This window comes from Bombina bombina, chromosome 5 (genome assembly GCF_027579735.1).
Source record: "Bombina bombina isolate aBomBom1 chromosome 5, aBomBom1.pri, whole genome shotgun sequence".
Taxonomy (NCBI): Eukaryota; Metazoa; Chordata; class Amphibia; order Anura; family Bombinatoridae; genus Bombina; species Bombina bombina.
In genome coordinates this window covers 776,108,075-776,135,888 of record NC_069503.1, presented here as the reverse complement: position 1 = coordinate 776,135,888, position 27,814 = coordinate 776,108,075, and the positions used below count along the sequence as shown (strand labels likewise).

Sequence of the window (27,814 nt, the reverse complement as noted above, 5' to 3'; positions counted from 1 at the left end):
TAATCTTTCTCTTAAATAAAGCAAGAAGTGATGGTTTAATTAATGTGAAGGAACATCAGTCATTAGTTAACCCTTATCCAGTACTACCAACATTCTACTATATACCCAAGGTGCATAAAAATTTAAAATGTCCACCTGGACGCCCGATAATTTCATAGGTGGACCAACCGAAGGTATCAGTAGATACGTTGATTATTTCTTAAGACCCTTTCTCGAATCCCTGTCGTCCTATATTAGTGACACAAGTGATGTTTTAAAAAAGCTCAATAAAATTACAGTTGAGCAAGACTTACTTTTAGTAACTCTTGATGTGGAGTCCCTGTACTCCTCTATCCCTCATCAAGCAGGCTTAAATGCAGCCAGATATTTTTTGGAGTTGAGGGGAGAATACTGAGTGGATTCTATGCCTGCTAGAATTTGTTTTGAAAAATAAAATTTTCTCTTTTGACGGCAGATTATTTAGACAGTTGAGAGGAACGGCCATGGGTGCAACATGCGCACCAACATATGCATGTTTGCACCTAGGCTATTGGGAGACTAAGTATGTCTTCCATGAACTTTCAGAATGGGTTGATAAGCACATCGTGCTCTGGCTGAGGTTTGTGGACGACATTTTAATTCTCTGGAAGGGAGATGACAAGTCTGTTCATGATTTTCTAAAAATTCTAAACAATAATGATCTAAACTTGTTTCTCACATATAGTATCAGCACAGATAGTGCGATCTTTCTTGATCTAAAAATATCAAAACAGGATAACATACTTCATACAAATATTCATCGTAAATAAGCAGCCATCACCCAGAGCCACAGAAAAAAGGCGTGCCCATAGGCCAATTTCTAAGGCTGAAAAGATGCTGTTCTTCAACAAAGGTGTTTGAAGAACAGGCACAAATAATGGCAGATAGATTTTTATCCAGAGGCTATTCACGTAAAATAGTCAAAAAGGCTTGGGTGAGAGCAAGGAAGACATGCAGAAATGATCTACTATATTCGAAAAAGAAATGAAACAGTGACACACAAGTGAGATTAATCACGGAATATAACTCGCATTGGAATAAGTTGAAACATATTCTTAACAGCCACTGGCATATACTATCTGATGATACATCACTCCAGGGATGCATATCAGAGTATCCGTTATTAACAGCTAGGAGAGCTCCAAGTATTAAAGATATGTTAGTCCACAGTGAGTTTAAAAGAGAAGAGACTCAAAATTGGTTAACAGCAACACAACACAAAGTAGGTAGAGCACCGTGTGGACACTGTGTCTATTGCACATATATGAAAAGATCAAGCATTTTTAGCACTCCGACTAGAAGTAAAGTATATCATGTAAGGGAAAGTATATCATGTACCTCTAAAAATGTCATATATCTACTTAACTGTCCATGTCCCAAGTTCTATGTAGGTAAAACTACTAGAGAGTTGAAAAGTAGAATCCGTGAACATAGAGATGATATCAAGAATGAGGACATGGACAGTCCAGTAGCAAGACATTTCAAACTTTATCACAACTCAGATCATACTAAGCTGCAAGTTATGGGTATAGAGCAACTAAAACAGAATAGGCGAGGTGGCCATTTGGATAGAATAATCTTACAGCATGAGTCGAGGTGGATTGTTAGATTAAACACCTTAAATCCAAATGACTTAAATGAAAAAATAGAGTATGTATGTTTCTTATAAGGTTATTTTCTCACTGTGTATTAACTTCCTAAATGCATACCGAAAAGACACATAAAATATCTATGCTGATGTATATATGTTGCATACTTTTGATTGATATCACTTTGATTATAATAGAATGAGGGTTGTTGCAAAAGGAGTGGCTTAAAGAAATCGATCCCACTCGGTATAATTGTGTTTGCTATTAGAGTAAGCTCTAAATTTACTCTCCTTATATGTGATTATATTGTTGCAATTGGCCAAATTTAAACTAAAGTATATTACTATAATAGTAAATAGGTTTAAAGTAATAAGCCAATAAATTACAATGTGTCAGTAAATAGGAGGTTACTATATTATTTTGCAATATAATTCTGTGCCGATACAAGCTATAATATGTTGATTGTAAATAATGTAAATAGTAATGATCAGTTCCCTTATTGTGCAGTTTAGTACCATATTGAAAACATTTGTATAGTTTTAAATAAGCTGTCACGAAAGCGAATGCTGATAAAGGGGCGGACTTGAGAGCCAATAGCAGTATAAAGTCCGACACACACCCCCTAAGCAATACATCTGATGAGGCCCCAACACTTAGCCCTATGTGGGAGGGGAGAAACGCGTCATGATTGAGCATGCACGGAAGGTGAACAGCTGAGAACAGAGCCAGCAGCATTTGGATCTAATGAGAAACGCTGAAGCGTACATGGCGGTAAGCAAGCGAAGAAGCGAGTTGTAAAAGGGAAAAAGGACTTTCACATTGATCTGACTGTGAAACAGGTACAGTTGAAATTATCTTTTGGTCAGGCTAAAAAGTCTTGCGGTTGACAGCCTAGTCTGTCCTGCCAGAGTACATTGTGCGTTTTCTCTTAAGAGACAGAATCTGAATTATTCACGAATTTAAATCAAATGCATGAAATAACATATATGAATGCTGTAACTAAGATGTAACATCGTATTAACACATGGAGGATTAAGTTCAGGACCAGAGCGTGTTTTTACACTAATGAGCCTGGAAATTGAACTTTCTTTGACGTTATTAACAGCTGCAACTTTGGGGCCCCGTGACAATATTACGGACTAAGAGAAAGATATATATATATAGTTGTCCCTCAAGTTCTTGCGATTTCCAACATTACAGCTGATACATTATATATGTTGCACATGATTTTGTAAAGCTGGCCGGCGAGTTCTAACATTGGTGTACTTCACTAGGTCTAAACTGCATTTTTTAGGAATAGGGTGGAGGGTAGACGGCCTGTTTGGGCTGTTTAGAGTTATATAGTAATAAAGCTTTTGACTAACTATGTGCAGCCTGTGTTCCTCTTTGATTGACCTAGAAATGTGTTCAATCCTAACTTTTTCATTTTGTATTATATATTAATTGGGACAGCTAGCACAGTTTAAAGAGCATTGGAATTTGAGTACAAATTTGTGCACCACCACATATATTTTTTTTTACTATTGTTAGTATATATATATATATATATATATATATATATATATATATATATATATAAATAAAACACGGAAGGGAACTGCACTCTCATACCGGACCGGGTACACATCCCATGACCCTGCAACATACTCAGCCCTGGGTGCCACTGGCACTCACAGAAAGCTATGCTGTCCCCAGAGCCACAAGCAGTTAACCCCAGACAGGTCTGGGTGCAAGAACCATAGGGAAAATTACAAAACAAATTAATACAACACACAGAGAAAACCCAGCACTCACTTACAAGCTCTCAGCTAAGATTTAAAAGCAAAAATGTTTTCTCTGTGTGTTGTATTAATTTGTTTTGTAATTTTCCCTACGGTTCTTGCACCCAGACCTGTCTGGGGTTAACTGCTTGTGGCTCTGGGGGCAGCACAGCTTCCTGTGAGTGCCAGTGGCACCCAGGGCTGAGCCTGTTGCAGGGTCATAGGATGTGTACCGGTCCGGTATGAGAGTGCAGTTCCCTTCCGTGTTTTGTATATGTCTAGGGTGGTTACATATTCCTGTGCACCCTTCCCTTGTTTTTAGTTTGTTTGGATTTGAAAGCTTGCATTGTGTGGCTGTTTTAGGGTCTCAGTTATTGGAGAGGACCTTGACGTGGTACCTGAGCTTGTCCCATTTGGCCAGATGCGATGACTAACCTTTCCATTTTTGCTTTTAAATCTTAGCTGAGAGCTTGTAAGTGAGTGCTGGGTTTTCTCTGTGTGTTGTATTAATTTGTTTTGTAATTTTCCCTATGGTTCTTGCACCCAGACCTGTCTGGGGTTAACTGCTTGTGGCTCTGGGGACAGCACAGCTTCCTGTGAGTGCCAGTGGCACCCAGGGCTGAGCATGTTGCAGGGTCATGGGATGTGTACCGGTCCGGTATGAGAGTGCAGTTCCCTTCCGTGTTTTGTATATGTCTAGGGTGGTTACATATTCCTGTGCACCCTTCCCTTGTTTTCAGTTTGTTTGGATTTGAAAGCTTGCATTGTGTGGCTGTTTTAGGGTCTCGGGTATTGGAGAGGACCTTGACGTGGTACCTGAGCTTGTCCCATTTGGCCAGATGCGGTGACTAACCTTTCCATTTTTGCTTTTAAATCTTAGCTGAGAGCTTGTAAGTGAGTGCTGGGTTTTCTCTGTGTGATATATATATATATATATATATATATATATATATATATATATTTTTTTTTATTTTTTTTTTCAATTAACAATTATCCTATATAGAATTTCCTAAATTTTCATCAATATTTACAATCACCCAGTTCTACAATTTGCAGTGATCCCTGTAATGTTTGTATTAGTTAAACATAAACAACACAACAGATTGAGGTTAGTCATTGCTGCCAGTTGGTTATTACAGGTGTGGGTAAAAGCTGGATCTTGCCGGGTCCATGTCTAATTTAGACACAATACACACACATTTAAGTGTTTTCCACACAAACACATCAAAACACTTCTGAATCCAACACTATTTTACACAAAATCTTCTGGGTCTTTTCAGAACCAACATTTTTTTACAGAAAAACATCCGGATTCTACCGGATCCATGTCTAATTTAGACAGATACACACAAATGTAAGTGTTTTCTATACAAACGTATCCAGACACTTCTGGATCCATTAATTTTTTACACACAAAAAATCTGGGTCCTTTCAGAACCAACGATTTTTTAAGGAAAACGGCAGGATCCATGTCTAATTTAGACAGATACACATACATTTAACCCCTTAATGACCGCAGCACTTCTCCATTTTTTGTCCCTTTGGGACCAAGGCTATTTTTGCATTTCTACAGTGTTTGTATTTAGCTGTAATTTTCCTCTTACTCATTTACTGTACCCACACATATTATATACCGCTTTCTCGGCATTAAATCGACTTTCTGAAGATACCATTGTTTTCTTAACCCCTTAATGACCACAGCACTTTTCCATTTTCTGTCCGTTTGGGACCAAGGCTATTTTTACATTTTTGCGGTGTTTGTGTTTAGCTGTAATTTCCCTCTTACTCATTTACTGAACCCACACATATTATATACCGTTTTTCTCGCCATTAAATTAACTTTCTAAAAATACCATTATTTTCATCATATCTTATAATTTACTATAAAAAAAATTATAAAATATGAGGAAAAAATGGAAAAAAACACACTTTTTTTAACTTTGACCCCCAAAATCTGTTACACATCTACAACCACCAAAAAAAAAAACATGCTAAATAGTTTCTAAATTTTGTCCTGAGTTTAGAAATACCTAATATTTACATGTTCTTTGCTTTTTTTGAAAGCTATAGGGCCATAAATACAAGTAGCATTTTGCTATTTCCAAACTACTTTTTTTCAAAATTAGCGCTAGTTACATTGGAACACTAATATCTTTCAGGAATCCCTGAATATCAATTGACATGTATATATTTTTTTTTTAGAAGACATCCCAAAGTATTAATCTAGGCCAATTTTGGTATATTTCATGCCACCATTTCACCGCCAAATGCGATCAAATACAAAATATCGTTCACTTTTTCACAAATTTTTTCACAAACTTTCGGTTTCTCACTGAAATTATTTACAAACAGCTTGTGCAATTATGGCACAAATGGTTGTAAATGCTTCTCTGGGATCCCCTTTGTTCAGAAATAGCAGACATATATGGCTTTGGCATTGCTTTTTGGTAATTAGAAGGCCGCTAAATGCCGCTGCGCACCACACGTGTATTATGCCCAGCAGTGCAGGGGTTAATTAGGGAGCTTGTAGGGAGCTTGTATGGTTAATTTTAGCTTTAGTGTAGTGTAGTAGACAACCCAAAGTAATGATCTAGGCCCATTTTGGTATATTTCATGCCACCATTTCACCGCCAAATGCGATCAAATAAAAAAAAACGTTAAATTTTTCACAATTTTAGGTTTCTCACTGAAATCATTTACAAACAGCTTGTGCAATTATGGCACAAATGGTTGTAAATGCTTCTCTGGGATCCCCTTTGTTCAGAAATAGCAGATATATATGACTTTGGCGTTGCTTTCTGGTAATTAGAAGGCCGCAAAATGCTGCTGCGCATCACACGTGTATTATGGCTAGCAGTGAAGGGGTTAATTAGGAAGTTTGTAGGGAGCTTGCAGGGTTAATTTTAGCTTTAGTGTAGAGATCAGCCTCCCACCTGACACATCAGACCCCCTGATCCCTCCCAAACAGCTCCCTTCCCTCCCCCACCCCACAATTGTCCCCGCCATTTTAAGTACTGGCAGAAAGTCTGCCAGTACTAAAATAAAAGCTTTTTGGGGGGTTTAGGTTTTTTTAAAAAAAAAAAAAAATAATTATTCTGCTGTATAGGACCCCCCTTAGCCTCCAACCTCCCTGATCCCCCCCAAAACAGCTTTGTAACCTTCCCTATCTGCCTTATTGGGGCCATCTTGGGTACTGGCAGCTGTCTGCCAAGTACCCAGCTTACACAAAAAAGTGCTTTTTTTTCTTAGTTTTTTTTTCTGTAGTGTAGCTTCCCCAAACCCCCCCCCACCACCACCACAAACCCCAACCACCTCATTGATCGTTTTTTTTTTCAGTTATTTTAAACTGATTGCACCTTTTTCTGTAGTGTAGCGGTTCCCACCCGCTCCCTCCCCGTGCACGCGCCCGCCCCCGCCCTCCCGTGCACGCGCGCGTCCGTGCGCGCCCCCGGGCATCCCCGCCCACGATCCCGCCCCCCTCCACATCTCCAGGGCCATCGATGGCCGCCACCCCCCCCCCGGTAATGCTCCCACCCACCCACCAACGAAGGAAGCCACCGATCTCCGGTGCAGAGAGGGCCACAGAGTGGCTCTCTCTGCATCGGATGGCTTCAAAAGGTTATTGCAGGATGCCTCCATATCGAGGCATCACTGCAATAACCGGAAAGCAGCTGGAAGCAAACAGGATCGCTTCCAGCTGCTTTCCACACCGAGGACGTGCAGGGTACGTCCTCAGGCATTAACTGCCTTTTTTTTGAGGACGTACCCTGCACGTCCTCGGTCGTTAAGGGGTTAAAATCTTATAATTTACTATAAAAAAATTTTATAAAATATGAGGAAAAAATGGAAAAAACACACTTTTTCTAACTTTGACCCTCAAAATCTCCTATACTTCTACAACTACCAAAAAAAACCCATGCTAAATAGTTTCTAAATTTTGTCCTGAGTTTAGAAATACCCAGTGTTTACATGTTCTTTACTTTTTTTGCAAGTTATAGGGCAATAAGTACAAGTAGCACTTTGCTATTTCCAAACCATTTTTTTTTTTTCAAAATTAGCGATAGTTACATTGGAACACTAATATCTGTCAGGAATCCCTGAATAACCCTTCACATATATATATTTTTTTTTTTTAAAGAAGACAACCTAAGGTATTATAAACATTGGGTATTTTTACTCTTTCCATGCAACTATTTTACCACCAATCTATGCCAAAGTTTGAAAAAAAAAAAGTGATTTTTTTGACAAAATGGCAATTCAAGAATACATTTACTGAGAACGTTAAGGGTTATTTCCAAATAACACCCCAATATGTATTCAGCAGCATCTCCTGAGTACAGTGATACCACCCATGTATAGGTGTGTCGGGTTCTCTGGCGGCTAAAAGGCCTTATTTTTAGGGGGCACATTCCAGTTTTCCAACTTGGAATTTTTACATCTGTCATCATGCACCCATGTCCTACCCCAAGGTATTATATATGGTGTGCTTTGATGCCTTTGAAGCAACCATTTTAGCCAAAGAAATTGGAGAAATTGTATGGTGGTAATTTTTCAATTTTCATTTTTACACACACACACTTTTTGACTATGATTTAGGAGAGACTGTTGTAAGTTAGTGCAAAAAAAAAAATACTTTAGGTTGTTTTCTGCAAGACACCCTGAGAACACCTATGTCCCCCATGCATAGGTTTGACAGGGGTTTTGGTAAAAAAAAAAAAAAAAAAACCCAATTTTAGAAAAAAATAGATTAGTGAAATGTAAAAATCTGGCACAGTAAAAGTAAAAAAAAAACAAAAAACTAACAGTAAACATAACCAAAAAAAAAAATAACAGCAAATTTATTTATTTTTTTAAAAATTGACCATTGTATGGTACCACTTGAAGCAATCCCCAATGCAAAGTCCAGGCTGTCCAAGGCAATCAGGACAGTGATATACAGTGTCCCTTCCCTGCCCCCTCTTGGTACAGACTCTGTATTTTTTTTTTTGTGGTCTCTGCTTTGCGGCAGAAGGGGGGATTTTAAAAATAAAATGAGTAGCCCCAACTCTGCTCTCTCCCTTCACTGCCCGTGGAGCAGGTGCATCATGGTACAAAATCACCGAAATGATCTGGAGCTGAAACTGTAAAAAAAAAAGTCTGTTTCATTCCGGGGTTGCGTTGTGGGTTGCAATCTGCATTAGGTAAATTGTAACCTTTTTGTACCAGGCCATTGTCTTCCGCATAATTAGGTAGGGCTGCAGCAGCTGATCTGCCAGCTCAACCCCACCCATATGCCGGTTATAAGACTTGATGCACACTGACTTCCTTATGATCTCAGCTCTGCCATGTACAGAGACCGCCACCGTCCTCTCTGTGTGGATGGTGGTAAGAAGGTATACATCCTTCTTGTCTCTGTACTTAAGTGCCAACAGCTCCTCTTGGCGCAGAGCTGAGATCTCCCCCCTTCGTAGTCGGGTGCGTACAAGTTGTCCTGGGAAACCTTTGCGGTTCTTTTTAATTGTACCGCAAGCTACTGTATCAAAGCAATAGAGTAGCTTGAACAAAAGGAAACTTGTATAAAAATTGTCTAAGTACAAGTGATACCCTTTGTTCATTAGGGGGTAATATCAGGTCCCAGACAATCTTGCCAGTGGTTCCCATATGTTCTGGGCAACCTGGAGGGTCAAAGTTGCTATCCTTTCCCTCATACACCCGGAAGGCCTGAGTACACCCAGTCTCACTCTCACAGAGCTTATACACCTTTACCCCATACCTGGAGCGCTTGGAAGGAATATACTGCTTGAATCATAGCCTTCCCTTATACTTCATCAGGGATTCATCAACGCATATATTCCTTCCAGGTGTATAAGCCTCTGCAAACCTGGCAGAAAAGTGGGTAATCAGGGGGCGGATTTTATACAGCCTGTCAAATTGGGGATGCTCCCTAGGGGGGCACAGGCTGTTGTCGATGAAGTGCATGAAATGCAGAATCATTTCATACCTCTTCCTCGACATAGTCTGGGAGAAAATGGGGATAGAGCAGATGGGGCTACTGCTCCAGTAGGAGCGAATGGAGGGCTTCTTTATGATGCCCATCGGCATAGTCAATGCCCAGAATTTTTTAAATTCTGGCACATTGATGGGGCCCATTGCTGCTTTGCCAAATATGTTTCAGGCTTTGCAGCACGGTACTGATGGGCATATAAATTAGTTTGGGCGGCAATGTTCCCAAATACATCATCGCCCAGAAACACCTCCAGAAACTGTTGAGGGCTAAAACCTGCCGCATCTATATTTATGCCAGCATTTGCTGTGAAGGGTGGGATATCTGGCCTCTGGAGATGAGACGTTACCCACTCTTCAGCGGCAATGGCAGCAACACGCCTCCTTCTGGCAGCGGGGCTAGCAGCCACAGATACATCACTATCAGTTGAGACTGCATCTAATGATGTATCTGAGCATATGGCAGGGTCAAAATTGGGGTCTGAGTCAGACATAGAGGCATCTGACTCTAGCATACACCTCCTCAGCACTATATCTTTTCTGTGACATTTTTGTATTTGTCACAGAAAAAATGTACTAAAAAAAATTGAAAATTAAATTAATTAACTAAATGGCTCTGAAAAGAGCCTTTGGGTTTTTAAAAAATTACAACAACAAAAATTAACCCCTAAAAAAATGCACAAACAAAAAAGTACAGCAATGCTACTGCCAGTGATTGATAGCAATTACTGGCAAGCTAGGGGTTAAATACTCTGGAAATTAAATTAGCTAAATGGCTCTGAAAAGAGCCTTTTGGGTTTTTGAAAAAAGACAACAAAAAATGAACCCCTAAAAAAATGCAGAGACAGCAAAAAAAGTGCAGCTATGTTACTGCAAGCTATGGGTTAATGGCTCTGAAAAGAGCCTTTGGATTTTTAAATTTTTAACAAATCAAAGAAATAAATCTCTCTTCTAAACACAGGTCTCTCCAACAAAATCGCAAGTGAGGAGAGGGAGGGAGATCGACACTGATCAGAGTCAATATTTACAAATATTGACTTGATCAGACAAATGGGATATTTTATTATAAAAAAAATTTGTGTGTGGGAAGGCTCAGATTGGGTGACCCTTTTTTATATCCGTGTGTGTGTGGTTTTTTGTTTGTTTGTTTTTATTTTGTTTATTTTATATCCTAAGTGCTTCGACCCACCGAGGCACTTAGCACACATGCAGAGCATCAGAAGCATGTCTGATCGCTTCCGATGCTCTGCTATACTGCCGGGCTCCACGTGGAGCAAAACCAGAAGTCATCAATCCAGTCCCGGCACTCCAGAACACTACTGCAGGATGCCTTGACATCGAGACATCCCTGCAATACTGTAAGAGTGTCTGGAAGCAATCTTGATCGCTTCCAGCACTCAGTTTAGCCGATGACGTGCAGGGTACGTCCTCAGGCATTAACTGCCTTTTTTTTGCGGACGTACCCTGCACGTCGTTGGTCACTAAGGGGTTAAAGGGACACTGAGACCAAATTTTTTCTTTTGTGATTCCGATACAGCATGCATTTTTAAGCAACTTTCTAATTTACTCCTTTTATCAATTTTTCTTCGTACTCTTGCTATCTTTATTTGAAAAAGAAGGCATCTAAGCTATTTTTTTTAGTTTAGGACTCTAGACAGCACTTTTTTATTGGTGGATGAATTTATCCACCAATCAGCAAGGACAACCTAGGCTGTGCACCAAAAATAGGCCGGCATCTAAACTTACATTCTTGCATTTCAAATAAAGATGCCAAGAGAATAAAGAAAATTTGATAATAGGAGTAAATTAGAAAGTTGCTTAAAATGTCATGCTCTATTTGAATCACAAAATAAAAAATTTGGGTTCAGTGTCCCTTTAAGTGTTAACCACCAATTTTTTACACCAAAAATCTGGGTCCTTCCAGAACCAACTCTTTTGTTATAGAAAAACAGCCGGATCCTGTTGGATCCATGTCTAATTTAGACATATACACAGATTGAAGTGTTTTCCACACAAACACTTCTGAATCCAATAATATTTTACACAAAAACATCTGGGTACTTTCAGAACCAACTTTTTTTACACAAAAACAGACGGATCCTGCCGGATCCATGTCTAATTTAGACAAATATACACAAATTTAAGTGTTTTCCACACAAACACATCTAGACACTTCTGAATCCAACAATATTTTACACAAAAACATCTGGGTCCTACCAGAACCAACTTTTTTTTTTTTATGGAAAAACAGCCGCATCCTGTCGGATCCATCTATAATTTAGACAGATACACACAAATTAAACTGTTTTCCACACAAACACATCCAGACACTTCTTAATCCAACATTTGTTTTAATTTTTTTTTTTTTTACACAAAAATATCTGGGTCCTTTCAGAACCAACACTTTTTACAGAAATACAGCCGCATCTTGCCCGATCCATGTCTAATTTAGATAGATATCTACAAATTTGAGTGTTTTCAAAACAAACACATCCAGGGGATCAAGATGATTTTGTCTAAAATAGCATCAGTTCCTGTACTGACTGGTTGTGTTTGTGTGGAAAGCACTTCAATTTATATCTGTCTGTCTAAATTAGGCATGGATCAGGCTGGTTGTGGCTATTTTTCTGTAATACAAATGTTGGTTCTGGTAGACTCTATATGTTTTTGTTTAAAATAGCATTAGATCCTTTAGAGTCTGGATCTGTTTGTGTGAAAAACATTTTGATTTGTTTGTGTCTGTGTAAGTTAACCATGGATCCAGCAGGATCAAGCTGTTTTTTTGTTAAAAAGAGATGATGCTAGTAGAATCCATTTGTTTTGTCAATAATAGTGATGGATCCCCAGTGTATAGATGTGTTTGTATGGTAAAAAGCTCAAATTCATGTTTGACTTTCTAAATTAGACATAGATGCAGCAGGATGCTATATTTTTGTTAAATATGGTTGGTTCTGGTAGTATCCAGATGATTTTGTATATAATAACATTAGATTCAGCATTATCTGGATGTGTTTGTGTGGAAAATACCTGAATTTGTGTGTGTGTCTAAATAGGACATGGATCTGGTGTTCCATGCAGATAAGGTAGTTTTACGTACCAAACCCGGTTTTCTTCCTAAGGTTGTGTCTAATAGGAATATTAACCAGGAAATTGTTGTTCCTTCTCTGTGTCCTAATCCTTCGTCGAAGAAGGAACGTCTGTTACACAATCTTGATGTGGTCTGTGCTTTAAAGTTCTATTTACATGCAACTAAGGATTTGTTATCTATTCAGGTAAGAGGAGAGGTCAGAAGGCGACCGCTACCTCTTTCCTTTTGGCTGAAAAGCATCATACGTTTGGCCTATGAGACTGCTGGCCAGCAGCCTCCTGAAACAATTACTGCTCATTCTACCAGAGCAGTGGCTTCCACATGGGCTTTTAAAAATGATGCTTCTGTTGAACAGATTTGTAAGGCAGCGACTTGGTCTTCGCTGCATACTTTTTCCAAATTTTACAAATTCGATACTTTTGCTTCTTCGGAGGCTATTTTTGGGAGAAAGTTTTTGCAAGCAGTGGTGCCTTCCGTTTAAGGTACCTGTCTTGTTCCCTCCCTTCATCCGTGTCCTAAAGCTTTGGTATTGGTATCCCACAAGTAATGGATGAATCCGTGGACTGGATACACCTTACAAGAGAAAACAGAATTTATGCTTACCTGATAAATTACTTTCTCTTGTGGTGTATCCAGTCCACGGCCCGCCCTGTCATTTTAAGACAGGTGGTTTTTATTTTTAAACTACAGTCACCACTGCACCCTATGGTTTCTCCTTTTTCTTCCTAACCTTTGGTCGAATGACTGGGGGGTGGAGCTAGAGGGGGAGCTATATGGACAGCTCTGCTGTGTGCTCTCTTTGCCACTTCCTGTAGGGAAGGAGAATATCCCACAAGTAAAGGATGAATCCATGGACTGGATACACCACAAGAGAAAGTAATTTATCAGGTAAGCATAAATTCTGTTTTTGAGGTTTGGGAAACTTTGCCCCTCCTGGTAGGATTGTATATCCTATAAGTCACTAGCTCATGGACTCTTGCCAATATGAAAGAAATGAATTTATCAGGTAAATTCTTACATAAATTATGTTTTGTTTTTTTTCCAAAAATGTCCATTTTCTGGGGAAAAACAGGTTGTTTGGCATGGCTTAAAAATTTCCATAAATTTTACATCTCTAGGGGTGTTGTGATGTATATTTCCCACAAAATAGAAACAGTGCTGTGAGTGTTTGTTGTTACTGTTATGGCAACCACTAGATCTCATGTTTGTCTGTAAATTGTAGGGAACAAGATAAGGAAAACACCACCTCCCTGATATTGATTCATATGTCTATGGTTCTCTCAGGTGAACACTGAGTCCATGCTTCATAGCTAGTATTCACCTGGGCATATGATCCCCTTCCTTTGAAAGAGCGGTTCCTTGCACCTTTTAATTTTCATGTTGAGGTGCTATGGTCCATTTTAAAGCCAAGAGCACTATAAAAGGCACCTAGTAGACAGGTGATCAAATTTTTTATATGACAATCATCTGCTCCTTCAGAGGACATTTTGAAATTGGTAATCTATTTGTCTTGTCTTACTCACCTAATGTGCTAATTTATTGCAAGACTGCAGAAAAATCTTGTAATTATGATTGCTGTCTTTTTAATGTTTAAGCATGTACAGTGTTTTAAAATTATGTTTAGAATAGGACTTGAAAACCCAAGAAACAATGGGACTTAACTTTTTGGATTATTCTACATCTATCTGAGTATAAAATCCATCTAGCTTATCACTGTTTTCTAATTCAACTTTAAAGGTTTTCTTTTTGTTTGTTTTTTGCACTCAACCCATATGATAGATATAGTTAATTATTCCCAGGTGCCAAATTATAATTTTGTGCGCCTTTGGAGAACGCAAAGTTCTTCTACCATAGGTACTGTGGAGAACAGCATTAGAAGTCATCATGTCTTTGAGCTTGTGTCGTGTTCACATCTATTACTGATGGAGAACTCTAGCGGGTCTATCTTTAGCTAGATACATATGCCAAATATAGAATGCAAAATTGCCCCACAAAGACCGAACAAAAATAACAATTTAAATGTATTATTATTATTATTATTCTTTATTTATGAAGCCCCAGCATATTCCGCAGCACTGTCCATGGATACAATTCATGGTTACATAGGGTCGTTACTATAAAAAAAGTTAAAGTAAAAATGTATTGTGGTAGCACACCAAAATTTTAATGTGCAAAAATGTAAAATGGATTACTTGAAGAGGGCAAAATATACTACCTAAAAAAACAGTTTGAAAAGATAAATCAGGAGAACTTCCTTTTTTTTCGCGGGGATAAATTTATCGTAATTTGCCCAGATACATTTTTGCGTACTATTGCACCTCTCCAAGGGCAAGCTGCAGAGAACTTAGAGGCGAACACAAAGGAGATTTCGCCTAGCCCTTGATAAATCTCGCCCTTGATAAATCTCGCCCTTAGAATGGTTTTGAAATTCAGAGATAAAATCGTATAAAGGTTCACTTTGCACAGGAACAAAATTTCTTTCATGTAATTAGCAAGAGTCCATGAGCTAGTGACGTATGGGATATACATTCCTACCAGGAGGGGCAAAGTTTCCCAAACCTCAAAATGCCTATAAATACACCCCTCACCACACCCACAATTCAGTTTTACAAACTTTGCCTCCGATGGAGGTGGTGAAGTAAGTTTGTGCTAGATTCTACGTTGATATGCGCTCCGCAGCAAGTTTGAGCCCGGTTTTCCTCTCAGCGTGCAGTGAATGTCAGAGGGATGTGAAGAGAGTATTGCCTATTTGAATGCAGTGATCTCCTTCTACGGGGTCTATTTCATAGGTTCTCTGTTATCGGTCGTAGAGATTCATCTCTTACCTCCCTTTTCAGATCGACGATATACTCTTATATATACCATTACCTCTGCTGATTCTCGTTTCAGTACTGGTTTGGCTTTCTACAAACATGTAGATGAGTGTCCTGGGGTAAGTAAATCTTATTTTCTGTGACACTCTAAGCTATGGTTGGGCACTTTGTTTATAAAGTTCTAAATATATGTATTCAAACATTTATTTGCCTTGACTCAGAATGTTCAACTTTCCTTATTTTTCAGACAGTCAGTTTCATATTTGGGATAATGCATTTGAATTAATCATTTTTTTCTTACCTTCAAAAAATTTGACTCTTTTTTCCCTGTGGGCTGTTAGGCTCGCGGGGGCTGAAAATGCTTCATTTTATTGCGTCATTCTTGGCGCAGACTTTTTTGGCGCAAAAATTCTTTTCCGTTTCCGGCGTCATACGTGTCGCCGGAAGTTGCGTCATTTTTTTGACGTTATTTTACGCCAAAGATGTCGGCGTTCCGGATGTGGCGTCATTTTGGCGCCAAAAGCATTTAGGCGCCAAATAATGTGGGCGTCTGATTTGGCGCTAAAAAATATGGGCGTCGCTTTTATCTCCACATTATTTAAGTCTCATTTTTTATTGCTTCTGGTTGCTAGAAGCTTGTTCTTTGGCATTCTTTCCCATTCCTGAAACTGTCATTTAAGGAATTTGATCAATTTTGCTTTATATGTTGTTTTTTCTCTTACATATTGCAAGATGTCTCACGTTGCATCTGAGTCAGAAGATACTACAGGAAAATCGCTGTCTAGTGCTGGATCTACCAAAGCTAAGTGTATCTGCTGTAAACTTTTGGTAGCTATTCCTCCGGCTGTTGTTTGTATTGATTGTCATGACAAACTTGTTAAAGCAGATATTTCCTTTAGTAATGTACCATTGCCTGTTGCAGTTCCCTCAACATCTAAGGTGCAGAATGTTCCTGATAACATAAGAGATTTTGTTTCTGAATCCATAAAGAAGGCTATGTCTGTTATTTCTCCTTCTAGTAAACATAAAAAATCTTTTAAAACTTCTCTCCCTACAGATGAATTTTTAAATGAACATCATCATTCTGATTCTGATGACTCTTCTGGTTCAGAGGATTCTGTCTCAGAGGTTGATGCTGATAAATCTTCATATTTATTTAAAATGGAATTTATTCGTTCTTTACTTAAAGAAGTACTAATTGCTTTAGAAATAGAGGATTCTGGTCCTCTTGATACTAATTCTAAACGTTTGGATAAGGTATTTAAAGCTCCTGTGGTTATTCCAGAAGTTTTTCCTGTTCCTAATGCTATTTCTGCAGTAATTTCCAAAGAATGGGATAAATTGGGTAATTAATTTACTCCTTCTAAACGTTTCAAGCAATTATATCCTGTGCCGTCTGACAGATTAGAATTTTGGGACAAAATCCCTAAGGTTGATGGGGCTATTTCTACCCTTGCTAAACGTACTACTATTCCTACGTCAGATGGTACTTCGTTTAAGGATCCTTTAGATAGGAAAATTTGAATCCTTTCTAAGAAAAGCTTATCTGTGTTCAGGTAATCTTCTTAGACCTGCTATATCTTTGGCTGATGTTGCTGCAGCTTCAACTTTTTGGTTGGAAACTTTAGCGCAACAAGTAACACATCATGATTCTCATGATATTATTATTCTTCAGCATGCTAATAATTTTATCTGTGATGCCATTTTTGATATTATCAGAGTTGATGTCAGGTTTATGTCTCTAGCGATTTTAGCTAGAAGAGCTTTATGGCTTAAAACTTGGAATGCTGATATGGCTTCTAAATCAACTCTACTTTCTATTTCTTTCCAGGGTAACAAATTATTTGGTTCTCAGTTGGATTCTATTATTTCAACTGTTACTGGTGGGAAAGGAACTTTTTTACCACAGGATAAAAAATCTAAAGGTAAAAACAGGGCTAATAATCGTTTTCGTTCCTTTCGTTTCAACAAAGAACAAAAGCCTGATCCTTCATCCTCAGGAGCAGTTTCAGTTTGGAAACCATCTCCAGTCTGGAATAAATCCAAGCCAGCTAGAAAGGAAAGGACTGCTTCTAAGTCCACATGAAGGTGCGGCCCTCATTCCAGCTCAGCTGGTAGGGGGCAGGTTACGTTTTTTCAAGGAAATTTGGATCAATTCTGTTCACAATCTTTGGATTCAGAACATTGTTTCAGAAGGGTACAGAATTGGTTTCAAGATGAGACCTCCTGCAAAGAGATTTTTTCTTTCCCGTGTCCCAGTAAATCCAGTAAAAGCTCAAGCATTTCTGAATTGTGTTTCAGATCTAGAGTTGACTGGAGTAATTATGCCAGTTCCAGTTCCGGAACAGGGGATGGGGTTTTATTCAAATCTCTTCATTGTACCAAAGAAGGAGAATTCCTTCAGACCAGTTCTGGATCTAAAAATATTGAATCGTTATGTAAGGATACCAACGTTCTAGATGGTAACTGTAAGGACTATCTTGCCTTTTGTTCAGCAAGGGAATTATATGTCCACAATAGATTTACAGGATGCATATCTGCATATTCCGATTCATCCAGATCATTATCAGTTCCTGAGATTCTCTTTTCTGGACAAGCATTACCAGTTTGTGGCTCTGCCGTTTGGCCTAGCTACAGCTCCAAGAATTTTTACAAAGGTTCTCGGTGCCCTTCTGTCTGTAATCAGAGAACAGGGTATTGTGGTATTTCCTTATTTGGACGATATCTTGGTACTTGCTCAGTCTTTACATTTAGCAGAATCTCATACGAATCGACTTGTGTTGTTTCTTCAAGATCATGGTTGGAGGATCAATTTACCAAAAAGTTCATTGATTCCTCAGACAAGGGTAACCTTTCTGGGTTTCCAGATGGATTCAGTGTCCATGACTCTGTCTTTAACAGACAAGAGACGTCTAAAATTAATTACAGCTTGTCGAAACCTTCAGTCACAATCATTCCCTTCGGTAGCCTTATGCATGGAAATTCTAGGTCTTATGACTGCTGCATCGGACGCGATCCCCTTTGCTCGTTTTCACATGCGACCTCTTCAGCTCTGTATGCTGAATCAATGGTGCAAGGATTTCACAAAGATATCTCAATTAATATCTTTAAAACCGATTGTTCGACACTCTCTAACGTGGTGGACAGATATCCATCGTTTAATTCAGGGGGCTTCTTTTGTGCTTCCGACCTGGACTGTAATTTCAACAGATGCAAGTCTCACAGGTTGGGGAGCTGTGTGGGGATCTCTGACGGCACAAGGAGTTTGGGAATCTCAGGAGGTGAGATTACCGATCAATATTTTAGAACTCCGTGCAATTTTCAGAGCTCTTCAGTTTTGGCCTCTTCTGAAGAGAGAATCGTTCATATGTTTTCAGACAGACAATGTCACAACTGTGGCATACATCTATCATCAAGGAGGGACTCACAGTCCTCTGGCTATGAAAGAAGTATCTCGAATTTTGGTTTGGGCGGAATCCAGCTCCTGTCTAATCTCTGCGGTTCATATCCCAGGTATAGACAATTGGGAAGCGGATTATCTCAGTCGTCAAACGTTGCATCCGGGCGAATGGTCTCTTCACCCAGAGGTATTTCTTCAGATTGTTCAAATGTGGGAACTTCCAGAAATAGATCTGATGGCGTCTCATCTAAACAAGAAACTTCCCAGGTATCTGTCCAGATCCCGGGATCCTCAGGCGGAGGCAGTGGATGCATTATCACTTCCTTGGAAGTATCATCCTGCCTATATCTTTCCGCCTCTAGTTCTTCTTCCAAGAGTAATCTCCAAGATTCTGAAGGAATGCTCGTTTGTTCTGCTGGTAGCTCCGGCATGGTCTCACAGGTTTTGGTATGCGGATCTTGTCCGGATGGCCTCTTGCCAACCGTGGACTCTTCCGTTAAGACCAGACCTTCTGTCTCAAGGTCCTTTTTTCCATCAGGATCTGAAATCCTTAAATTTAAAGGTATGGAGATTGAACGCTTGATTCTTGGTCACAGAGGTTTTTCTGACTCTGTGATTAATACTATATTACAGGCTCGTAAATCTGTATCTAGAGAGATATATTATAGAGTCTGGAAGACTTATATTTCTTGGTGTCTTTCTCATCATTTTTCTTGGCATTCTTTTAGAATACCAAGAATATTACAGTTTCTTCAGGATGGTTTAGATAAGGGTTTGTCTGCAAGTTCCTTGAAAGGACAAATCTCTGCTCTTTCTGTTCTTTTTTACAGAAAGATTGCTATTCTTCCTGATATTCATTGTTTTGTACAAGCTTTGGTTCGTATAAAGCCTGTCATTAAGTCAATTTCTCCTCCTTGGAGTTTGAATTTGGTTCTGGGGGCTCTTCAAGCTCCTCCATTTGAACCTATGCATTCATTGGACATTAAATTACTTTCTTGGAAAGTTTTGTTCCTTTTGGCCATCTCTTCTGCCAGAAGAGTTTCTGAATTATCTGCTCTTTCTTGTGAGTCTCCTTTTCTGATTTTTCATCAGGATAAGGCGGTGTTGCGAACTTCTTTTGAATTTTTACCTAAAGTTGTGAATTCCAACAACATTAGTAGAGAAATTGTGGTTCCTTCATTATGTCCTAATCCTAAGAATTCTAAGGAGAAATCGTTGCATTCTTTGGATGTTGTTAGAGCTTTGAAATATTATGTTGAAGCTACTAAATCTTTCCGAAAGACTTCTAGTCTATTTGTTATCTTTTCCGGTTCTAGAAAAGGCCAGAAAGCTTCTGCCATTTCTTTGGCATCTTGGTTGAAATCTTTAATTCATCTTGCCTATGTTGAGTCGGGTAAAACTCCGCCTCAGAAAATTACAGCTCATTCTACTAGGTCAGTTTCTACTTCCTGGGCGTTTAGGAATGAAGCTTCGGTTGATCAGATTTGCAAAGCAGCAACTTGGTCCTCTTTGCATACTTTTACTAAGTTCTACCATTTTGATGTATTTTCTTCTTCTGAAGCAGTTTTTGGTAGAAAAGTACTTCAGGCAGCGGTTTCAGTTTGAATCTTCTGCTTATGTTTTTTCATTAAACTTTATTTTGGGTGTGGATTATTTTCAGCAGGAATTGGCTGTCTTTATTTTGTCCCTCCCTCTCTAGTGACTCTTGTGTGGAAAGATCCACATCTTGGGTAGTCATTATCCCATACGTCACTAGCTCATGGACTCTTGCTAATTACATGAAAGAAAACATAATTTATGTAAGAACTTACCTGATAAATTCATTTCTTTCATATTAGCAAGAGTCCATGAGGCCCGCCCTTTTTTGTGGTGGTTATGATTTTGTATAAAGCACAATTATTCCAATTCCTTATTTTATATGCTTTCGCACTTTTTTATCACCCCACTTCTTGGCTATTCGTTAAACTGAATTGTGGGTGTGGTGAGGGGTGTATTTATAGGCATTTTGAGGTTTGGGAAACTTTGCCCCTCCTGGTAGGAATGTATATCCCATACGTCACTAGCTCATGGACTCTTGCTAATATGAAAGAAATGAATTTATCAGGTAAGTTCTTACATAAATTATGTTTTTGATGCCCTTTGGGTTAACGTGATTATCTATTGCTAATTTTGTCACCAGAGCTAAGTATTTATTGTGCTTTTGTGAAATGTCCAGTTGTTAACATCTTTCATTCTAATTCTTTAATAATCTAGCTTGTGCTTTATGAAATCATAGCATACCTGAGTGGAAAAAAAAGCAAACGGCATACCTGAGCGCTGTGGAATCTGTTGGCGCTCTACAAATACCTGATAATAATAATAAAAATGATGCCACTACACTGTATTCAATTTCATTCCATATACTGTTTATCTGGTCCACATGGCACACTTTACTTGATGTGCTTCAGTTTGTTACTTTGCGTGTGTAACCTTTAATTTTCTGATATTAACTACTTTAGTTGGGACATTTTTTCTCATTATTTTATGTGCAGTAAATCTAAATCACACTTTTCATGGTGGCACTTCTGTTATTATAGTGGTACATTTTACCTTAAACATTTTCATGGTCTGTGATAAATTATTGAAATTTCGTGAATCTACACCAGGGCTAATCTTCCTTTTATAAAGTTAGAGTAGATTCCCTGGAGTAACACTTGCTTACAGCCCAAGTGCCCCCAGGGGATAACAAGACATTTTATAGCAGTTTTGATATTTGGCAAATACTCCTTTAGGTGTAAGTAGGGGGATCTCACATGGTCAGTGAGTTAAAGGGACACTGAACCCATATATTTTCTTTTGTGATTCAGATAGACCATGCCATTTTAAGCAACTTTCTAATTTATTCCTATTATCAAATTTTCTAAATTCTCTTGGTATGTTTATTTGAAAAGCAAGAATGTAAGTTTAGATGCTGGCCCATTTTTGGTGAACAACCTGGGTTATCCTTGTTGATTGGACTGCACCAATAAACAAATGCTGTCCATGGTCTTAACCAAAAATGTGCTGGCTCCTTAGCTTAGATGCCTTCTTTTTCAAATAAAGATAGCAAGAGAACGAAGACAAATTTATAATAGGAGTAAATTAGAAAGTTGCTTAAAATTGCATGCTCTATCTAAATCATGAAAGAAAAAATTTGGGTTCAGTATCCCTTTAAGTGCACTATAAGTTTCTGTAAAACAGTCAGTATTCTCCACAGAAAATGTTTCTATCCTGGAGGCATCAATTTGGGTGGGGGCAGTGTAATACTTTGCAATACATGTATAAAACCATTTATCCAAACTGCTTGGGACTAGAAAAGGTTTGGATTTTGTAATATTTGAATCTGGACAAATGAGAGTGCTTGGAGAGGGGATGGAACCAAGTGTATCTAATATTTACGTCATGTTATAATACAGCTTATATATGCAATGTAAACATAGTTTTATATCATTTAATACTTTTCTATACATTGCACCATCAGAAAGTTAGTAGAGTACTGTAATCATAAAGATATTAGCTGATGTAAATACATGCTTTTGCATTTTTAGAACAAAAAAAGACACTGACAGAGAAGATTGTGACTTACTTGGGGCGGGGAAGTATTTCTCATTTTTAATATTTTATTTAAAACAATATATATTAATATTAAAGTGAAGGTAAACTTTGGTGAATGAAAGCCTGTTTTTTAAAAATACTATTAAAAACAGGGGCACTTTGAAAGCTATTCATGATTCAATTAAGCCTGTTTCTGTATTATTTGAATGTAACATGTATTTCATGTTCTTTTCTCAATAAAAAAGAATTTGGAATAAAAACAGGGGCACTTTCATTCATCAAAGTTTACAAAGCAGCCATTTTCTTAAAAAAAATACCATTTTTTTTTCTTTTCACTGCTGAAACAGCTTCCCCCACCTAGAGATCCTCTCTTCACACGTCGGCAATGACTAATCCTGCTTCCTCCAATCACAGCTTTCCCCCCAGGGTAGTCAGCGCCTGAGGCCATGCCGGATTAGTCATTGCTGAAGTGTGAATAGAGGATCTCTAGGTGGGGGAAGCTGCTCTAGCTGTAAAAAGAAAAAAAGGTAATTTTTGTTAACAAAACGGCTGCTTTGTAAACTTTGATGAATGAAAGTGCCCCTGTTTTTAATAGTATTTTTAAACAACAGGCTTTCATTCACTAAAGTTTACCTTCACTTTAATGAAAAAAAAATTAAATTTTGTTCAGTTTGTTCACTTTTTTAAGTTTCTGTAAAACGGTGAGAATTCTGCACAGAAAATGTTTTTATCTAGTGTGGATTTTGGAATAATTCTGGACTTTGGAATCCTGAATTTGGGGATTTGTTCCTGTATAACATTAATTTGGTTACATAAGCTATCCACAGCATAAATGAATTGCATTATTTAACATAAATGTATTTAATGATAATTTATGCTACATATATTAAAAATATCAACTTAGCCAATGTTAGCTTAGTATTGGCTTACATTGTAGCCAAGTGGTCAGTAAAATCAGCTAGGCGGTGTGCCCTTTAAATACTTCCCGGGGAGAACACTGACCGCAAATTCATAACATATAAAGTAAGGTTCACATTGTGAAATACATTTTTATCTGGAAATAACCAGATTAGCATTATCTTCTAATAACCTATATATGTTTTTTCCTTTTTTATTGTAGTGAAAGAAGCTGGCAGAGACTTCACTTATTTTATAGTGGTTCTTATTGGAATTGGTGTTACAGGTACCAAATTTATTTTATTGTTTCACATTTTGTGTTTCATTTACATTTGTGTTTGCTACAAACATATTATTTTCCTTGCAGGAGGGCTTTTCTATGTAGTCTTTAAAGAACTTTTCTCTTCTTCAAGCCCTAGTAAAATATATGGAGAAGCTTTGGATAAGTGTCGTTCTCATACAGAGGTATGAAATTACTGTCACTTTAATTACAGCCCTGTGTAAGATTAGCCCTGGACGTTTGCTGTAACTCATATGACTTTGCATGGGAGGTAATTTAATATATCGAAAGAAAGGTACACTTTCTTATACCATTTCAAAAATGTTGCCATCATTTTATTGATTAGCATTGCCCTTTATATATTTATACAGCCACATTGCCCAGCTGAAAAAATAAATCCTCTACCACTAAATACAGTGTAAAAGGATAATTGATCAATACACAATAAAACAATTCAGTAGCAGTTGTTTTGAATTTGAAATGAGCAGTATAATATTTTCTTAGAAATTTCAGTTAATCTAATTTTCCTGCCCCCTGTATCATGTGACAGCCATCACCCAATCACAAAATGCATAACACATATATACTATGGACTTGTTCAGTAGGAGCTGCATATAAAAAGAATGTGCACATTTTGATAATGTTAAGTATATTGGAAAGTTGTTTTTTTTTCTTAATTGAATCATAATTCAGCCAAAAGTGGTGGCATGTCTCTGCAGAATTAAGTGTAACTGGTGTTTTCTCTTGCAAGGTGTATCCAGTCCACGGATTCATGCTTACTTGTGGGATATTCTCCTTCCCTACAGGAAGTGGCAAAGAGAGCACACAGCAGAGCTGTCCATATAGCTCCACCCCCCAGTCATTCTCTTTGCCGCGTTAACGCACTAGGTTCTCTCTCAGGGAGCGTAAAGTGAATGTGGTGTTAGAATTGTAGTTTTATATCTTCAATCAAGAGTTTGTTATTTTTAAATGGTACCGGTTTGTACTATTTACTCTCTAGCAGAAAAGTGATGAAGAATTCTGCTGAGAGGAAAATGATTTTAGCATGTTGTAACTAAAATCCACTGCTGTTCCCACACAGGACTGAGGAGTAACAGAAAACTTCAGTTGGGGGAACAGTTTGCAGGCTTGACTGCAATGAGGTATGTTCAGTCATTTATTTCTAGACAAGACTGAAATAATGCTAGAAGACTGACAAGATCCCCATGTGGGGAGGGTAAGCTATGTTCTGAGACTTAGTATAGAATTGAATGCTTACATGACAGGGCTAAATAGGCTGGTTGACACTAATGCAGGGCAATCGATTATTTATTCAAAAATACTCATTGGAGACACCTTTTTAGGCACTTTGGAGTGTTTTACTGGGGTTATTATCCACATGGCATACATTTAGTCACTTAGAAGTGATTTCTTTCATGTAATTAGCAAGAGTCCATGAGCTAGTGACGTATGGGATATACATTCCTACCAGGAGGGGCAAAGTTTCCCAAACCTCAAAATGCCTATAAATACACCCCTCACCACACCCACAATTCAGTTTTGCAAACTTTGCCTCCTATGGAGGTGGTGAAGTAAGTTTGTGCTAGATTCTACGTTGATATGCGCTCCGCAGCAAGTTGGAGCCCGGTTTTCCTCTCAGCGTGCAGTGAATGTCAGAGGGATGTGAGGAGAGTATTGCCTATTTGAATGCAGTGATCTCCTTCTACGGGGTCTATTTCATAGGTTCTCTGTTATCGGTCGTAGAGATTCATCTCTTACCTCCCTTTTCAGATCGACGATATACTCTTATTTATATACCATTACCTCTGCTGATTTTCGTTTCAGTACTGGTTTGGCTTTCTACAAACATGTAGATGAGTGTCCTGGGGTAAGTAAATCTTATTTTCTGTGACACTCTAAGCTATGGTTGGGCACTTTATTTATAAAGTTCTAAATATATGTATTCAAACATTTATTTGCCTTGACTCAGGATGTTCAACATTCCTTATTTTCAGACAGTCAGTTTCATATTTGGGATAATGCATTTGAATCAATTTTTTTCTTACCTTAAAATTTGACTCTTTTTTCCCTGTGGGCTGTTAGGCTCGCGGGGGCTGAAAATGCTTCATTTTATTGCGTCATTCTTGGCGCTGACTTTTTTGGCGCAAAAAATCTTTTCTGTTTCCGGCGTCATACGTGTCGCCGGAAGTTGCGTCATTTTTTGACGTCCTTTTGCGCCAAAAATGTCGGCGTTCCGGATGTGGCGTCATTTTTGGCGCCAAAAAGCATTTAGGCGCCAAATAATGTGGGCGTCTTATTTGGCGCCAAAAAATATGGGCGTCGCTTTTGTCTCCACATTATTTCAGTCTCATTTTTTCTTTGCTTCTGGTTACTAGAAGCTTGTTTATTGGCATTTTTTCCCATTCCTGAAACTGTCATTTAAGGAATTTGATCAATTTTGCTTTATATGTTGTTTTTTCTCTTACATATTGCAAGATGTCTCACGTTGCATCTGAGTCAGAAGATACTTCAGGAAAATCGCTGTCTACTGCTGGAACTACCAAAGCTAAGTGTATCTGCTGTAAACTTTTGGTAGCTATTCCTCCGGCTGTTGTTTGTATTAATTGTCATGACAAACTTGTTAAAGCAGATAATATTTCCTTTAGTAATGTACCATTGCCTGTTGCAGTTCCTTCAACATCTAAGGTGCAGAATGTTCCTGATAACATAAGAGATTTTGTTTCTGAATCCATCAAGAAGGCTATGTCTGTTATTTCTCCTTCTAGTAAACATAAAAAATCTTTTAAAACTTCTCTCTCTACAGATGAATTTTTAAATGAACATCATCATTCTGATTCTGATGACTCTTCTGGTTCAGAGGATTCTGTCTCAGAGATTGATGCTGATAAATCTTCATATTTATTTAAAATGGAATTTATTCGTTCTTTACTTAAAGAAGTACTAATTGCTTTAGAAATAGAGGATTCTGGTCCTCTTGATACTAATTCTAAACGTTTAGATAAGGTATTTAAATCTCCTGTGGTTATTCCAGAAGTTTTTCCTGTTCCTAATGCTATTTCTGAAGTAATTTCCAGAGAATGGGATAAATTGGGTAATTCATTTACTCCTTCTAAACGTTTTAAGCAATTATATCCTGTGCCGTCTGACAGATTAGAATTTTGGGACAAAATCCCTAAAGTCGATGGGGCTATTTCTACCCTTGCTAAACGTACTACTATTCCTACGTCGGATGGTACTTCGTTTAAAGATCCTTTAGATAGGAAAATTGAATCCTTTCTAAGAAAAGCTTATCTGTGTTCAGGTAATCTTCTTAGACCTGCTATATCATTGGCTGATGTTGCTGCAGCTTCAACTTTTTGGTTGGAGACTTTAGCGCAACAAGTAACAGATCATGATTCTCATAATATTATTCTTCTTCTTCAGCATGCTAATAATTTTATCTGTGATGCCATCTTTGATATTATCAGAGTTGATGTCAGGTTTATGTCTCTAGCTATTCTAGCTAGAAGAGCTTTATGGCTTAAAACTTGGAATGCTGATATGGCTTCTAAATCAACTCTACTTTCCATTTCTTTCCAGGGTAACAAATTATTTGGTTCTCAGTTGGATTCTATTATCTCAACTGTTACTGGTGGGAAAGGAACTTTTTTACCACAGGATAAAAAATCTAAGGGTAAAAACAGGGCTAATAATCGTTTTCGTTCCTTTCGTTTCAACAAAGAACAAAAGCCTGATCCTTCATCCTCAGGAGCAGTTTCAGTTTGGAAACCATCTCCAGTCTGGAATAAATCCAAGCCTTCTAGAAAGGCAAAGCCTGCTTCTAAGTCCACATGAAGGTGCGGCCCTCATTCCAGCTCAGCTGGTAGGGGGCAGGTTACGTTTTTTCAAAGGAATTTGGATCAATTCTGTTCACAATCTTTGGATTCAGAACATTGTTTCAGAAGGGTACAGAATTGGTTTCAAGATGAGACCTCCTGCAAAGAGATTTTTTCTTTCCCGTATCCCAGTAAATCCAGTGAAAGCTCAAGCATTTCTGAATTGTGTTTCAGATCTAGAGTTGGCTGGAGTAATTATGCCAGTTCCAGTTCTGGAACAGGGGATGGGGTTTTATTCAAATCTCTTCATTGTACCAAAGAAGGAGAATTCCTTCAGACCAGTTCTGGATCTAAAAATATTGAATCGTTATGTAAGGATACCAACATTCAAAATGGTAACTGTAAGGACTATCTTGCCTTTTGTTCAGCAAGGGCATTATATGTCCACAATAGATTTACAGGATGCATATCTGCATATTCCGATTCATCCAGATCATTATCAGTTCCTGAGATTCTCTTTTCTGGACAAGCATTACCAGTTTGTGGCTCTGCCGTTTGGCCTAGCTACAGCTCCAAGAATTTTTACAAAGGTTCTCGGT

The 27,814-nt window shown here is 38.2% G+C and overlaps 1 protein-coding gene across 1 annotated transcript in view; it reads left to right on the top strand.

The window, feature by feature from the left end:
• The window catches only part of TIMM21 (translocase of inner mitochondrial membrane 21), a 97,466-nt gene that overhangs the window by 6,784 nt on the left and 62,868 nt on the right, over positions 1-27,814 (top strand). Inside the window, exons 2-3 of the mRNA XM_053714866.1 lie at positions 23,344-23,406; positions 23,488-23,585. Of these exons, the coding sequence (XP_053570841.1) occupies positions 23,344-23,406; positions 23,488-23,585 (161 nt within the window). The remainder of the gene's footprint in view (positions 1-23,343; positions 23,407-23,487; positions 23,586-27,814) is intronic.